Below are 14,150 nucleotides of genomic sequence, written 5' to 3'. Positions count from 1 at the left end.
TGTCACTTCGTACCAATCCTTCCTTTTTGCCGAAAGTACCTACTGATTTCCATTTGAACGAACCTGTCTTCTTAAAGACTTTTTTCCCGGATCCAAGATCTCCGGCAGAACAACGATTACATTCTTTAGACATCAAGCGTTGCCTAAAATTTTACATTTCAAGGACTACCCCTTTCCGTAAATCCGATCAACTGTTTGTAGCATATGGACGGATGCGGAGGGGACATTCAGTGACAAAACAAACAGTTGCAAGATGGCTCTCAGCAGCCATATCCTTTTGTCACCAGCAAGCTGGCAAGCCTTTACAGTGTTCAGTGAAGGCACATTCGACGAGAGCGATGGCGTCATCCACCGATTTGTTTGCTCGGGTGCCTCTACACCAGATTTGCCGGGCAGCGACATGGTCCAGTAGGCACACCTTTACCAGACATTACTGTTTGGAGGCCATCAACGAAGCGGATACCACAGTGGGGCAAGCAGTGCTTCGTCATCTTTTTAAATAAGGTGAGCCTCTATTCCCTTCTCCATTTCTTTCTGAGATTGCTATATGCTTCGACGACGGCCAAGCATGTGAATCTATGAAAGACACCAATACTGGAGAACCACCTGTTTACAGGTAAGTAACAATTGTTCTTCCGTCCTGGGTCCCCTCTAACAACCTAATACATTTTGGGAGTTGCATTCTTGTTTTTCCTGTAACACCAGTTGCAGTAACACACCTGAATGTGTTTATTTGCAAAAGGTAATTCCAGGGCTGGAACCTGTGGTCCTTAATGATATGGAGTCATCTGGCATCATAAGTATGTGCCACCCCTTAAGTATGTTCCACCCTTCCCCACCCCCTTACAAGAGAACTTCGCCGTACAGTCATTGGACCAGCTCCAGCTGTACCCATCCTGATTTTCTTTCAGGAACGCTCATTTTTGTCACACCTACAAACTGTACTGCGCTGAGCAACTGTGAAGATATTGACCTGGCTGAATGGTGAGCTAAGCCCATATTGGGAAGTTGATTTACTCCCTCCACTAGGATTCTAGCCCACTGTACTATAAATGCTGGGATATCTAGGTACATAGTTTCATTCCACAAGTGGGACTACAGTTCCCAGCATCGACTGTATGCTTTCCTATCCATTGGGGAGGCCTCAAAGTTCTCTGGTTGAGTATGTAGCTCCTCACAATTGTTGTGTATGGTTGGAAATGGGTGCTAGCTGAGGCATCAACTAGAATAAGTAAATTGCCTGACGACAGGAGGGATGCCCTTTAAACTAGTTCACAGTGGTGGGTCGCTCCACTTCTAATTCAGTAGTGCACAAAAGAAAAAGAAAATAATAATAACATGTTATTATCATTATATTTTTCTATGCGGGACTCGGAGCAAGGTGGGGGTGGGGCAGGGCTACGTGACGCCAAGCAGAGTGAGGAGTGGTTTGCACTCCTCTGAGCGAGCATGACGTTTCGGCCAGCACTCTTGGGCCCACCAACTGTCATGCACACTTGGCATGTTTTCCATTGGGCTGTGTTGCTCAGCCTCTTTAAGAACATGCCCAGCCTCCCCAGGCACTGCCTGAGCATCCAAACAGGACTCTCAGACCAATCACGACGCTGCTCCTGTTGCGTCGTGATTGGCTGAGAGAGTCCAGAAGCGGCAGTGTCGTGATTGTTTGGGAGAGTCCGGAAGCCTGACTATGTCGTACTATGTCATGGAAACCCTGGTCGTAGTTTGCGTAGTAGCGCTACGCGTAGCTGCGCGAAGTGCACTTCGCACTACGCGAGCTATTCGTAGCACTACGTGAACTGCGTAGTGCAGAAGGGAAATGCTGTTCACAATGATTGCACAGTGCCAGATGCTTGTCCGCACTGTGCAATCATTGCAAACGGCATCTTGCACAGTGCAAGTGGTCGTTTTCTGTAGCTTGAGTAGATTTTTACGCGAGCATACACAACCACTCGCAATGAGAAACCTGACCTCACCACGTTGAGAATCTCGCCGGGAGGTTTATTTTCCACGCACACGATAGGCAACTTGATGTTGCTGATCGCGAACGAGGAAAAGGTCTTGCCGGGATGTCATTTTGCTTGCTCGTGGTCGCCAACTTGATGTTGAGGATCGCGAGCTAGCAAAAAATGCCAACTACGCTACGCTATTCCTTTTTGCACTGTGCTATGTGCAATTCGCGCAGTGCGTAGTTACGCAAACTACGCGCGCGTAGCGTAGTTTTCCTCCCAGGCCTAATGTCATGTTATGTTTGTGTCAGTATAGGCTATTTTGCTGGTGCTTTGAATGGCATTTTCAGTTCCTTTGGGGACACCTTCTATACTTTGCTTAAGTCAGCCATGCTAACTGCTCCCTGGATGGTTGGTGAAGCCCTTACCAGCTGCTTTAGCAATAGCCTCTATGTTATGTTAGGTCAGCCTGCACAGCAGTTTTCACTCTGGGTTTCTATGTTCAGTGCTATGAGTTTAGATTTGCTGTGAGGCCTTGAGCTCAAAGTTATGCTTAGAAATAACTCAGTTACAAGAAGATATTCTCATGTCCCAGTGCATTCTGAGCACAGCAGGCATTCATATAATATAACTACAAGGTCCATAATGCAGCGGGAGTCCAAGAAAGAGACAAATAACTGTTAGAGCCTAGAAACGCATCTGAAAGTCCATATTTCTGACTGGTTGAAATGTCAACACTACGGGCTGATTCACAAAGGTAAAGTGAGACAAAAGTCTAACTTTACGACTTTAGATATTCACAAAGAGCATTTACTATGCCCTTTGTTAACACCGAAAGTCGTAAAGTTCAACTTTGGAATTCACAAAGGTCTTTTAAAATTAGTAAATTCTCTTTGTGAATGCCGAAAGTCGTAAAGTTCAACTTTGGAATTCACAAAGAGCTTTTAAAAGTAGTAAATTCTCTTTGTGAATACCAAAAATCGTAAAGTTAGACTTCCGTCTCACTTTCCCTTTGTGAATCAGGCCCTTGGAGTTTTGGATATATCTGCTCATGACAGAGTGTGTTGCATTTGGACACTCACCGGCTCCTTTTGTGGCCAGATTTCTTCTTCTTTTTCTTCCTGGGCCGAGGCGAACAGGAGCTGCTGAGTCCTCTTTTCAGCCTATGCCAAGAAAGAGAAAAACACACATTTTATGCACAGAAACGAACCAAAGGTAGACAGTCAAAAAGAAAACGAGCTACAAATCACCAGAAAAGCCTTTTCAGATAACCCTTCTAAAGAAGCTCGTCAGGGGTGCAGGGCCTTTGTCATGGCACATCAAAAGTTGCATGTTAGGGGCGTAGGTATATTAAGTCTGTCCTGGCAGCCAACACATATCTAATGTCACCTTACAAGATGAAGAGCTTTGTGCTTGATGATCTGTACACTGGGGTATGATTCAGAGGCAACAACCTGCGTCTTGAAGTCACCTCCCCCTGAATGTGAGCCCTGGCTCCATAGGTGACATGCCATGAACTCTTGACCCAATGCCGATCACACCTATACCATATATGGCCTGTCCAGTCAAGTTTTCCACCATCAGCCGAGTTATTTACCATTGTACCGAAAGGGCCAGTTTGTATGTTCCTACCCTGTAGCAGCTCCTGGGCTCAGCCCGCATTGGGCATGCGTATGCTACTGACATCCTAATACTGACAGACTGCATAAGTGCAGAGACTAGGGACAGACAGATGCCTGTCATGGGAAGGCAGCACCATGGCCCTGATTTTAAAGAGCTTTGATTCTGGGTTGGGTAGATTTGGAGCAGTCTGGGCCTCTGCTTCTCTGTCCACTGCCAAACCATGAAACAAACATGATGCCGGCTCAGGACACATGTGAATAATTGGACCCAAGACAGGTGTGACTCAGCCGAGTGGGAGTATTTTGGCTGCAACCAACCTTTCTGTACTTAATATTCGAAGATTTTAAAGAACGTCTATCAGGAAATCTTTCTTTGCGATTTCCTTTTCCTTACCTGAAGTCTTGGTCTGATAATCTTGTAGTTGTGACCTGTGCCATGGTTGTAAACAACTAATAAGGTCTGATAACCCACGGAGAGGCACTTTATTTCCAGATTACTCTAACCATCTCTCTGGAAAAACAGTTGCCCCTGTAGGGACAAGGAATGAAGGGTATATTTGTTCACTTGCTTCTAAAACATAGGGGCATATTTACAACGAAAAGGCGCAGCGCTGCAAGCAATTAAGCAGTGGTGCGCTGCGTCATTTCAAAAACATAGGGATGTGCCGTATTGACAAGAGTATGATGCGCTCCTGTGTTTTGCCTTACATCGGCGCTAGAAACGATGCCTAGCGCTTTGCATGCACCCTTACACCATGGTGCATGTGTGTCTGGGTTGCAGGATGATTGTGTTTGTGCAGGAAGGGACACCTTCCAGCTAAAAAACAATCATTAATGTTGTGTTGGTCCTTCTGTGTGTGCTGCAGATTGCAGCACACATAGAAAGAGCAAAGAACGAGGAGAAATAAAAGTGTTTCTCATTGCTGCACCACTCTAGCGCCTCCTTTTCAACAGCGTTCGTTTTTGGTGCTGCCTCAGATTTGCAGATCCTCATAAATCTGGGTTAGTGTCAAAAAGCAATGGGTGATGCGTGGATACGCCCACAGCAACACCCATTGTGCGCCAAACTATGGTGAGGAGGCCCATATATACAAATCGACGTGAAGCCATGTAAAGTGGCTTAGCACCAAATTGTAAATATCGAGCGTCGGAAAAAGGGACGTTCCGGTGGCGCAATGTCCTTATAAACATGCCCCAGAGAAGGTTATTATAAATTGCATATTCTTCGGACAGTCCCTGCTGCAGGACATATCTCTTATATATAATGTAAACTGACATTTTTATTTCTAATGTTTGACTGGGAAATGCTATCAAAGCCGAAGCCACACCTTGCAAGTCACCCAGCTAAAATGACTAGTGGATTAAGTGTAGCCCAGTTACCAAATCCCATTATAGCAGTAATGACATGTGCAGTGCATTCAAATTACACGCACGCTTCTTTTAACATTGTGTTCCCTGATTCATCAGCTGTAATTTCAACAACAGATAATGCCAAAAAATGTGAGGAGTCCCACTGAGCCTCTAAGTGGAACATATGTGGCTCAATGTACTCTGCATTAACTGTCCCTATTTAGAAGGTATAGCATGGCGACTCAATGAAGTCGCACCCTGCAGGAGGCCGAGGTCAATCATTGGTTGTCGGAAGGACATTTCTCAGGGGGCTTACATGGGAGAACTGGGCTGGGTTGGGAAGGAGGTGAGGGATCATCACAACTGAGCCTAGGGCTCAATGTTTTATTTTTTGTGTGCATGGAAGTTTAACAACATAGCATGTACCCAGGACAAAAAGTACATCACTTTGCTCAAACACAGAGCATGGCTGGCCTGGAATTGCCATTGCGATTGGCTGGTATTCATCACTAATGGCTGCTTCTTTCACCCTTTAAAATGCTTTGCCTAATTTCCTCCAAGGATAGATTCTGCCTGCAGTGGGAGCCTTCTCTGCTTCCTGCACTGGACAATTGCTGCCTGCCAGACCCCTTCTGAGAGACCTGTCTCCTGCTCTGCCTATTCATCTGCTTCCAGCATTGACTCCAAGCCTGGCAATGCCCGTCTTCACTTCCTACAAGGGGAGCGGGAGTCACGGTTCTACCAGGGAAACTCGCTGGCCCCATTAAACTTCCCTCCTGAGGCTGAAAGTTGCAGAAGGTCCTGAGACAAAGGGATCTTAACTGATTGAAAGATGTGTCAGCCTGGAAGCTGCTTTAAAGAGCACTCATCTAGAGGCTAAAGAAGTGGGCAGGAGTCTTAGGATACAAGTCCTGAGGGTTTGAGGAGCTTTCTTTCTTCCAATTCCAAAAAAGTATTTTCGAATCAGAACACAAGGAGATCACCGGCTGCGGGTTCTATGCCATTGCTGAATTTACTGTTTTTACTTTGTGGAGCCCTGAAGAAATCTCGTTGGGAGACAAAGCGCATTGGCTATGATCTTCTGCTTTGTGAAAAAAAGAAATAAAGAAACATCCCTTTTTCACCTTGGATTGGGATATCTTTCCATGTGTCTACTGTCTGTGAACACCGATGTTGAACTGCTAAAAATTGCTACATAGTGCTGAACCCTTTTGTTTAAATGTTGCTGTAGGACTTGTTCCTGGTTAAGGAGCATAGAGGGGAGTGCTCCTTGGCTCTGCGCACCACTTGATACTTTGGGACTCTGTACTTTTGTCTGGTGCGGTTTTCAATAGCCTCTACCCTCATCCTTGTGTATGCACAAATGATTTAATTCAGGCCTTGACTGGTGTAAATCTCTGCCCACTTCCATTGTTGGAAAGGGTCAGAGAAGAGTTTGAGAGTTTCTCACCAACTGACACAGTTGTATGTTTTTACAAACTTCCAAACCACACATCGCACCTTCATCTCTCACCCATTGCATGCGATTTACTCAGCCCTGTCAAGTACCACGCATCAGGCGTTAGACCAGAACATTTCAGTGCAGTGGTCCAGATCACCGCACTGAAATGCACTGTCCCGCATTTATTGCGCCTCTGCTGTCTGCTATGGTGCTGCTATTTATGCAGTCTCTTACACGTAGGCGGTCTCGTTGTTACCGCTACGTGTCCCTGTAACGTAATGTGACACCCCCGCCCTGGACACGTATCTTCAATTTACTATGAAGCGCAATCCCGCGGCTTGCAAGCATGTTGCACGGCAGAGCACCGGAAAGCAATTCAGGTGCTCCATTGGATAGAAGCAGAGCCTGTAAGACGCTGTGGCCTTGTTTCTTCCCCTTTTAATTTTTCATTAGTGATATTTCATTGGCCATATTCTCAGGTTTTACAATAGTGTATTCACTGCACCTCCATCTAGAACCATGACCTGGTTTCCGACTGAGGGCCCCCGAGACGGATGATGGTTCTGTGTCTTTGCCCTGAGCGATATTATTAAACGCTTAGGAGGTATTTGTCAGAGTGGACAAGGGGACATCACAATGCAGCAATAAGACAGGCGGTCCAAATCAAACAGACTCAAATAAAAAAGTAAACCGGCTCCAGAAATATTAACGGCATGGAAGATGAGTCCCCCATCCCCACGCAGGAGTTATGAAGGGTCCTTCCTTCACTCCTTGGGTGACCCTGCCCAGGCTGCTCTCCTACTCTTTAATACTATGCAGAGACAGCATTGCTCACTTGGAGACACCCCAAAACATGCAGCGCCCCATTAAACTTGTGTGCGGCTTGAAAGATGCCCTGACACTCACTCCTTGACTCTTTAAGCATATCTTAAGCATGTCTCAGACAGACTTAGGCTGCTGAGACAAGGGCGTCGAAAACAGGAGAGGCCCTGGCGGGCCCATCTCGATCCCTCGGAGAAGGAACAACATAAACTCTGTTTAAAGGAAAATAAGCTAGCCATTGTGGAGGAAAAGAGGGCTCATTTCTCTAAGATTACTGCTTCCCTTAACTCTCCCTGAGATCTTTTTAAAATCATAGACTCCCTATCCTCTCCCCAGTTAGTAGATACTATTGTGGAATCCCAAGAGCTGTGCGATAGTATTTCGGCCTTTTTTCATACTAAGATCGTGGATCTCTTTGGCTCGGCCCCCTCCACTACCCATTAAAGACAGATGGACCTACGCGCAGCGTCCACGCCGAAGGTGCGCCAAAGGTAAGCCCGTCTACGCACGTCCGCGCCTGGACCGCGCCTAGCGCCAGACCCCCTGGTTCCCGGAACCCCCCCTCCTCCCGCATCACGTACGACGCCGCTACCCTCTCAGCCCTTAACCCCGGCCGACCACCAATCTGTTACCAAGCTGCACCGGGCCTCACCCATGGACCTTTCACCTGCAATTCCTGCAAGTTTGCCTGCACTAGGACCCTCACCAAACCCACCAACATCAAACAGAATGCCGACACCAACCATCTGAAATGCATCCTACTCAACACCCGCTCAGTCCACAGTCACGCCGTCCAACTTTGGGATCTACTCGACGCTACATCACTGGACGTCGCTTTCCTCAGAGAAACCTGGATGAACTCCTCTTCAACACCCGACATCGCCATAGCCATCCTTGACGGCTACAAGATTATCCGTAAGGACCGAACCAACCAAATAGGAGGAGGCATTGCCATTGTTCATAAAAACACCCTTCGCATCTCGACCAGTTCCGATGACATCCTCACAACCGCCGAATACCTCCACTTCCAGATCCACATCAACCCCAAGACCACACTCAGAGGTACCCTCATCTATAGACCACCCGGACCCCGCACACAATTCAGCGAAGGCATCACTGACTTCATCAGCCCACACGCCCTCACCTCCGAAGACTACATCCTACTAGGCGACCTCAACTTCCACCTAGATAAGAACAACAACAGAAACACCATCACCCTATTAGACAACCTCTCTAATCTTGGACTCAAACAACTTGTTAACACCCCCACCCACTGTGCCGGACACACACTTGATCCAATCTTTACATCCAGCAAATACGTCTCCTTCAACCATACCACAGCTCTCCATTGGACAGACCACAGCTGCATGCTCTTCAACTACAAAAAGACTACGTCCCAAAACCAGCTTCAACAAATTCCCCGCAGGAACTGGAACAAAATCACCACTGAGCAACTTTTCACATCGCTCCACCAATACCCTCCTACCTATTCATCAGACCCAAACCAAGCAGCTAACAACCTTGCACAATGGATCACCCGCAGCGCTGACGAGTTAGCACCTCTGAAAAACAACCCTACCAAGTTAAACCTCAAGAAAGCCCCCTGGTTCAATGATGAGCTTAAGAAATCCAAGAAGACATGCCGCATCCTCGAGAAAGCCTGGAAAAGAAACCCATCCACCGAAAACCTAGCCACTTTCAAGAACACCACCCGTAAACACCATCAACTAATACGCTCCACTAAGAAATCAGCATTCAAAGATCGACTCGACAACAACGCCCACAGCAGTAAGGAACTGTTCAACATAGTAAAAGAATTCACCAACCCATCAGCCGGCACCAATGACATCACTCCCTCCCAGCACCTCTGCGACTCCCTAGCTTCATTCTTCCACAACAAAATCGCCGACATACACAACAGCTTCACAAAACAACCGGGTGACCAGTCCACCCCACTCACCTCAGAACCTAATGTAAATGTAAATGTAAATGTATTTGAGCTTATATAGCGCACAGCTACCCGCAGTGGGTTTCCCGGCGCTTGCTTAGGGAACCCGTCCTGGTATTCCCCTGTGAGATAACCCCGGCAGGGTATCCACAAGGTGAAAGCCAGGCATCCCGCCGCGAGGGGCCGTTGTGGAGATTAAGCAAGCTATTGCCCAGAGTTGCAGAGTGTGAACCCGTGAGTCGAGAAGGCACCGGAGCAAGAATTATCGAGTCCGTGGAATTTTTTTAGCCCAAGACCCGCCGAGGCGGGGAATTGAACCATGGTCCAGGGCCGATCTCAGCTTTCGAGTCTGCCGCCTCTAACCCCTGAGCCACACTTCTCCACAATCTCCATAATCTCCCCCTAACAACCTTTGTACCTGGAAACCAGTCACCACTGAAGACACCATCCGCCTGATGAACTCCATCCACTCAGGATCGCCAACCGACCCTTGTCCCCACCACACCTTCAACAAAGCAGACTCCATCATCGCTCCCCACCTTCGCGACATCATTAATAGTTCCTTCAACTCCGCCACTTTCCCGGAAAGCTGGAAACACGCCGAACTCAGCGCCCTCCTGAAGAAACCCACAGCAGACCCCAATGAACTTAAAAACTACCGCCCTATCTCGCTCATCCCATTCCCTGCTAAAGTCATCTAGAAAGCTGTCAACAGTCAACTCGCCGCCTTCCTCGAATCCAACAAATCCCTTGACATATCACAATCCGGATTCCGAGCCAAACACAGCACCGAGACCGCCCTCATCGCAGCAACAGACGACATCCGTAAACTATTGGACAATGGTGAAACAGCTGCCCTCATCCTACTTAACCTCTCCGCAGCCTTCGACACAGTCTGTCATAACACCCTCATACACCGCCTCAGAAACATCGGAATTCAAGGAAAAGCACTGGACTGGATCATCTCATTCCTCGCAGGAAGAACCCAGAGAGTCCGCCTCCCTCCTTTTAGATCAGAAGCCACCGAAGTCATCTGCGGCGTACCACAAGGATCTTCACTCAGTCTCACACTCTTCAACATATACATGAGCCCCCTCGCATCCATCGTTCGCAAACATAACCTCAACATCATCTCCTACGCAGACGACACCCAGCTGATCCTCTCCCTCACCAAAGACTCAAACACCGCCAAAATCAATCTACACGAAGGGATGAAAGAAGTGGCCGAATGGATGGAGTCCAGTCGCCTTAAACTGAACTCGGACAAAACGGAAGTCCTCATTTTAGGATCATCCCCCTCCGCTTGGGATGACTCATGGTGGCCACCGGCTCTGGGAAACGCCCCCAAACCTACGGACCACGCACGTAATCTGGGCTTCATCCTAGACTCCTCCCTATCGATGACCAGACAAGTCAACGCAGTCTCCTCCTCATGCTTCAACATCCTACGCATGCTCAGAAAAATCTTCCGAAGGATCCCCATCGAAACAAGAAAAACAGTAACCCACTCACTGGTCACTAGCAGACTAGACTACGGAAACACCCTTTATGCCGGAACCACAGCCAAACTACAGAAAAAACTCCAACGTATCCAAAATGCATCTGCCAGACTCATTCTAGACGTCCCCCGCAGAACTCACATCTCCAGTCATCTGAAAGACCTCCACTGGCTCCCCGTCAACAAAAGAATAACGTTCCGTCTCCTCACCCACGCACACAAAGCACTATACGATGTAGGACCCGAATCCCTCAATACACGCCTTTCCTTCTACACCCCCACCCGCAAACTCCGTTGTTCCAACCAAGCCCTCGCCGCTATACCACGCATCCACAGGTCCACCATGGGGGGAAGATCTTTCTCCTACCTTGCGGCCAAAACCTGGAACTCCCTCCCCACCCATCTCCGCCTTACTCAAAACCACCTCTCCTTCAGAAAACAACTCAAAACCTGGATATTTGATACATAACTCCCCACCTCCCTCAAGCACCTTGAGACCCTCTGGGTGAGTAGTGCGCTGTATAAATACCAAACTTGAACTTGAACTTGAACTTGAAACTACCTGGTGAACAACCTTCGAGTTTTCTGTCCTTCCCTCTCCACCTGAGGTGATGATTCAGCTGCTGGACAACACCAAATCGGGCTCCCCTTTAGATGTTTGTCCGCTGAACGTTCTGAAAGCTTGTCAGGAAGTGGTTATTCCCCCTCTCATGAACTTCATGAATCGAGTGATCTCGGAGGGAGTTTTTCCCTCCACATGGAAGATGGCGGTTGTAAAACCTCTGCTCAAAAAATCTACTTTGGACCCAGGTGTTCTTAAAAATTTCCGCCCTATCTCGCTCCTTCCTGCCCCTGCAAAGATTTTGGAATCCCATCTTAATCTCCATCTTAGTTCTTTCCTTGCGGACTCGGTCCTCTTGGATGTCTCTCAGCATGGCTTCAGGAGATCTCATAGCACTGAAACTGCCCTCACTGCTGTTGTTAACAACATTCGCTCTCAGGTCGACAAGGGCCATACCACTCTTCTGGTCCTGTTAGACCTTACGGCGGCCTTTGACACCATGTCCCTATCTATTCTGATCTCCCGTCTTAGGGAGATAGGGGTCGGAGGCCCCGCACTGAGCCTCCTTGCTTCCCTTCTTAACGAAAGGGAACAGAGAATGAAATTGGGCCAGTTTCTATCCGCCCCCAAACCTGTGCATTTTGGGGTCCCCCAGGGCTCTTCATTGAGCCCCACATTGTTTAACATCTGTGTGGCCCCACTTACCAGGGTGGTTAGATCATTTGGGCTGGAGGTGCTGTCTTATGCTGACGACACCCAAAAAATGGTCTCTCTCACTCAGCCCATGAAAGACTCGGCCCTGAATTTCAGGAATTGCATGGGGGCTGTCTCCCAGTGGATGGTACAGAACCTCCTGAAATTGAACGGGGAGAAAACGGAGGTTCTGATCTTTGGGCGTTGTCAGGATATCTGGTCAAGTGATTGGTTGGCGCCCTCACTTGGGGAATGTCCCCTTCCTTGCCAGTATCCTAAGAACTTAGGGGTGATAATGGACACTGCGCTTTCTTTTGACCGTCAGGTCAGCAGGACTGTCTCCACTTGTAGTGGCATCATCAGGGTCCTCAGAAAGATCGCCCATTATCTTTCTCCCGATGCCCGGAAACAGGCCACAGTGGCATTAGTTTCCTCTAGACTGGACTATTGTAACGCCCTTTATTTGGGCGTTAACAAGAGCCTTATCCACCGTCCCCAAATGGTCCAGAATGCGGCGGCGAAGATGTGTTTAAATCTCCCTAGACTTGCCTCGGCCTTGGCAGCCTGGAAAGCCTACACTGGCTCCCGATACATTCCAGGATCTCTTTTAAAATTCTTTGTTTAGCTCATGGAGCTCTTTTTTTAAATTTTTTTATTAAGAGACCTTTATTATTAAGAATTCAAGCTTGCCATACATTTCACATATGTGCACTTATTTGAGGTACATGTGCACCACCAACACTGAACAACATAATGAAATACACAGCCATTCAGCCGGCATCCCGGGGGCCCGGCGGCGAGTAGGTCAATTATCAGCCTTGGGAAACAGACCGTGGTTACAGCCCAGAAGCAGTTTAACCACATGGCTGCTGGGCGTTTCCCCCCCCCCCCCCCCCCTGTGCTGGAAAATGCCATTTTAGTGGCACCATGACGAGCTCAGCTCGTCATCAGCACACGACACCCGTGGGTGATGACGAGCTGAGCTCGTCATCAGCATCGAAAGGGTTAAGGTGCGCCATGACAACTTGCAAGTATCTGAAGAACACTTGTATCTAAGGTCCCTGGAGCTCATGGAGCTCTCTATGGCACTGGCCCAGAGGGGATTCGTCACTCGTTCACTCCTACTCCCCTAGTCGATCCCTCCGCTCCTCCAACAAAAATCTCCTTGAGGTCCCTAGGTTTGTAAGAGCGAAATGGGGAGGCAGAGCGTTTTCCTCTGTTGTACCCAGACTGGGGAACTCTCTTCCTCCTGAACTCTTAGGGCAACCCTCGCTTCCTCTGTTCCACAAGGCCCTAAAAACCTGTTTTTTCTCCGAAGTGTACAGGTAAAGCTGACGCTGGTGGATTAGGTTTCAGATGACCTGCTTGGGCGCCTTGATACCCTTGGGCTACGTTGCGCAATAAAAGACTCCATTCATTCATTCATTTTTATTGTTTCTACTATTTTGGGTTAGGGCATTTTTTTTTTTTTTGTAAATATTAATTAGCATATGCTGTAAAATGACCCTCTTTCCCCATATAATAGCCATTGCTACAGATATCTGTAGCTGGTCCACGTTAGAAGCGAGCAGTGCCTCCAGTCATGTCTTTTATGCAGAGCTACTTCGGGGTTAATGCACCTGCTGCTGGAATCTTAGTACACCTGTGCCTCACATGATTGAATACCAATGGAGCCAGCATAGCCTTTCATCTTTTCCAGGTTGATAAGTGAAAAAACAGAAAGCCCATATTATTGTCGATTATCCACCTAGTGGGTCTGCTCTTGTCCCCAGTATTTATTGTAGCCGTGGGCTGAGACAACTTTTATGTGTTTGTGTTTTAGTAAACCTTGGTCACCTCTAGGCGCCTTGCGGTGGTCACAGCAGTGCAGGTATAAAAGAAAGGCACTCAAACAGTTGGGGGTGAAATCAGTGGATTCCACCCCTAACTCGAAACAGGTGAACCCCAAAGATACAAAAGCTGCAATTCAGGAAAGCAGCTCACCTTCTCGCGTTTATGTGTAAACTGTAATCATTATCGTCGTCTCTAGTAATCATATACTGGTGTAAAATAATAATAATAATAAGTGTATTCAGTATTAATGTTGGCAGTTGTAAAACCAGTTATAATTATGTTCCATTGGAATAGTAAAAATGCTATTTATAGTAATAATACATTATTATAAACATTGTGTTAATGCTGCCATTAAGGATAATACCATCAGTTAGATATTCAGTTATATAGGTTTTACTTGTAGTTTGTTGTTATAGTTACATATTCAATTATATA

The 14,150-nt window shown here is 47.5% G+C and overlaps 1 protein-coding gene across 2 annotated transcripts in view; it reads right to left on the bottom strand.

Annotated features, from left to right (window-relative positions):
- Positions 1-14,150, bottom strand: part of SRRM3 (serine/arginine repetitive matrix 3) — a 354,881-nt gene that overhangs the window by 135,397 nt on the left and 205,334 nt on the right. For both annotated transcript variants that reach the window (XM_086954780.1, XM_086954781.1), the window contains one exon: positions 3,029-3,109. In XM_086954780.1, coding sequence (XP_086810906.1) covers positions 3,029-3,109 — 81 coding nt within the window. The remainder of the gene's footprint in view (positions 1-3,028; positions 3,110-14,150) is intronic.

Source organism: Lissotriton vulgaris, chromosome 2_1 (assembly GCF_964263255.1).
Source record: "Lissotriton vulgaris chromosome 2_1, aLisVul1.2, whole genome shotgun sequence".
NCBI lineage: Eukaryota > Metazoa > Chordata > Amphibia > Caudata > Salamandridae > Lissotriton > Lissotriton vulgaris.
The sequence above is the reverse complement of the archived record's forward strand: the minus strand, read 5'-3'. Positions and strand labels throughout refer to the sequence as shown.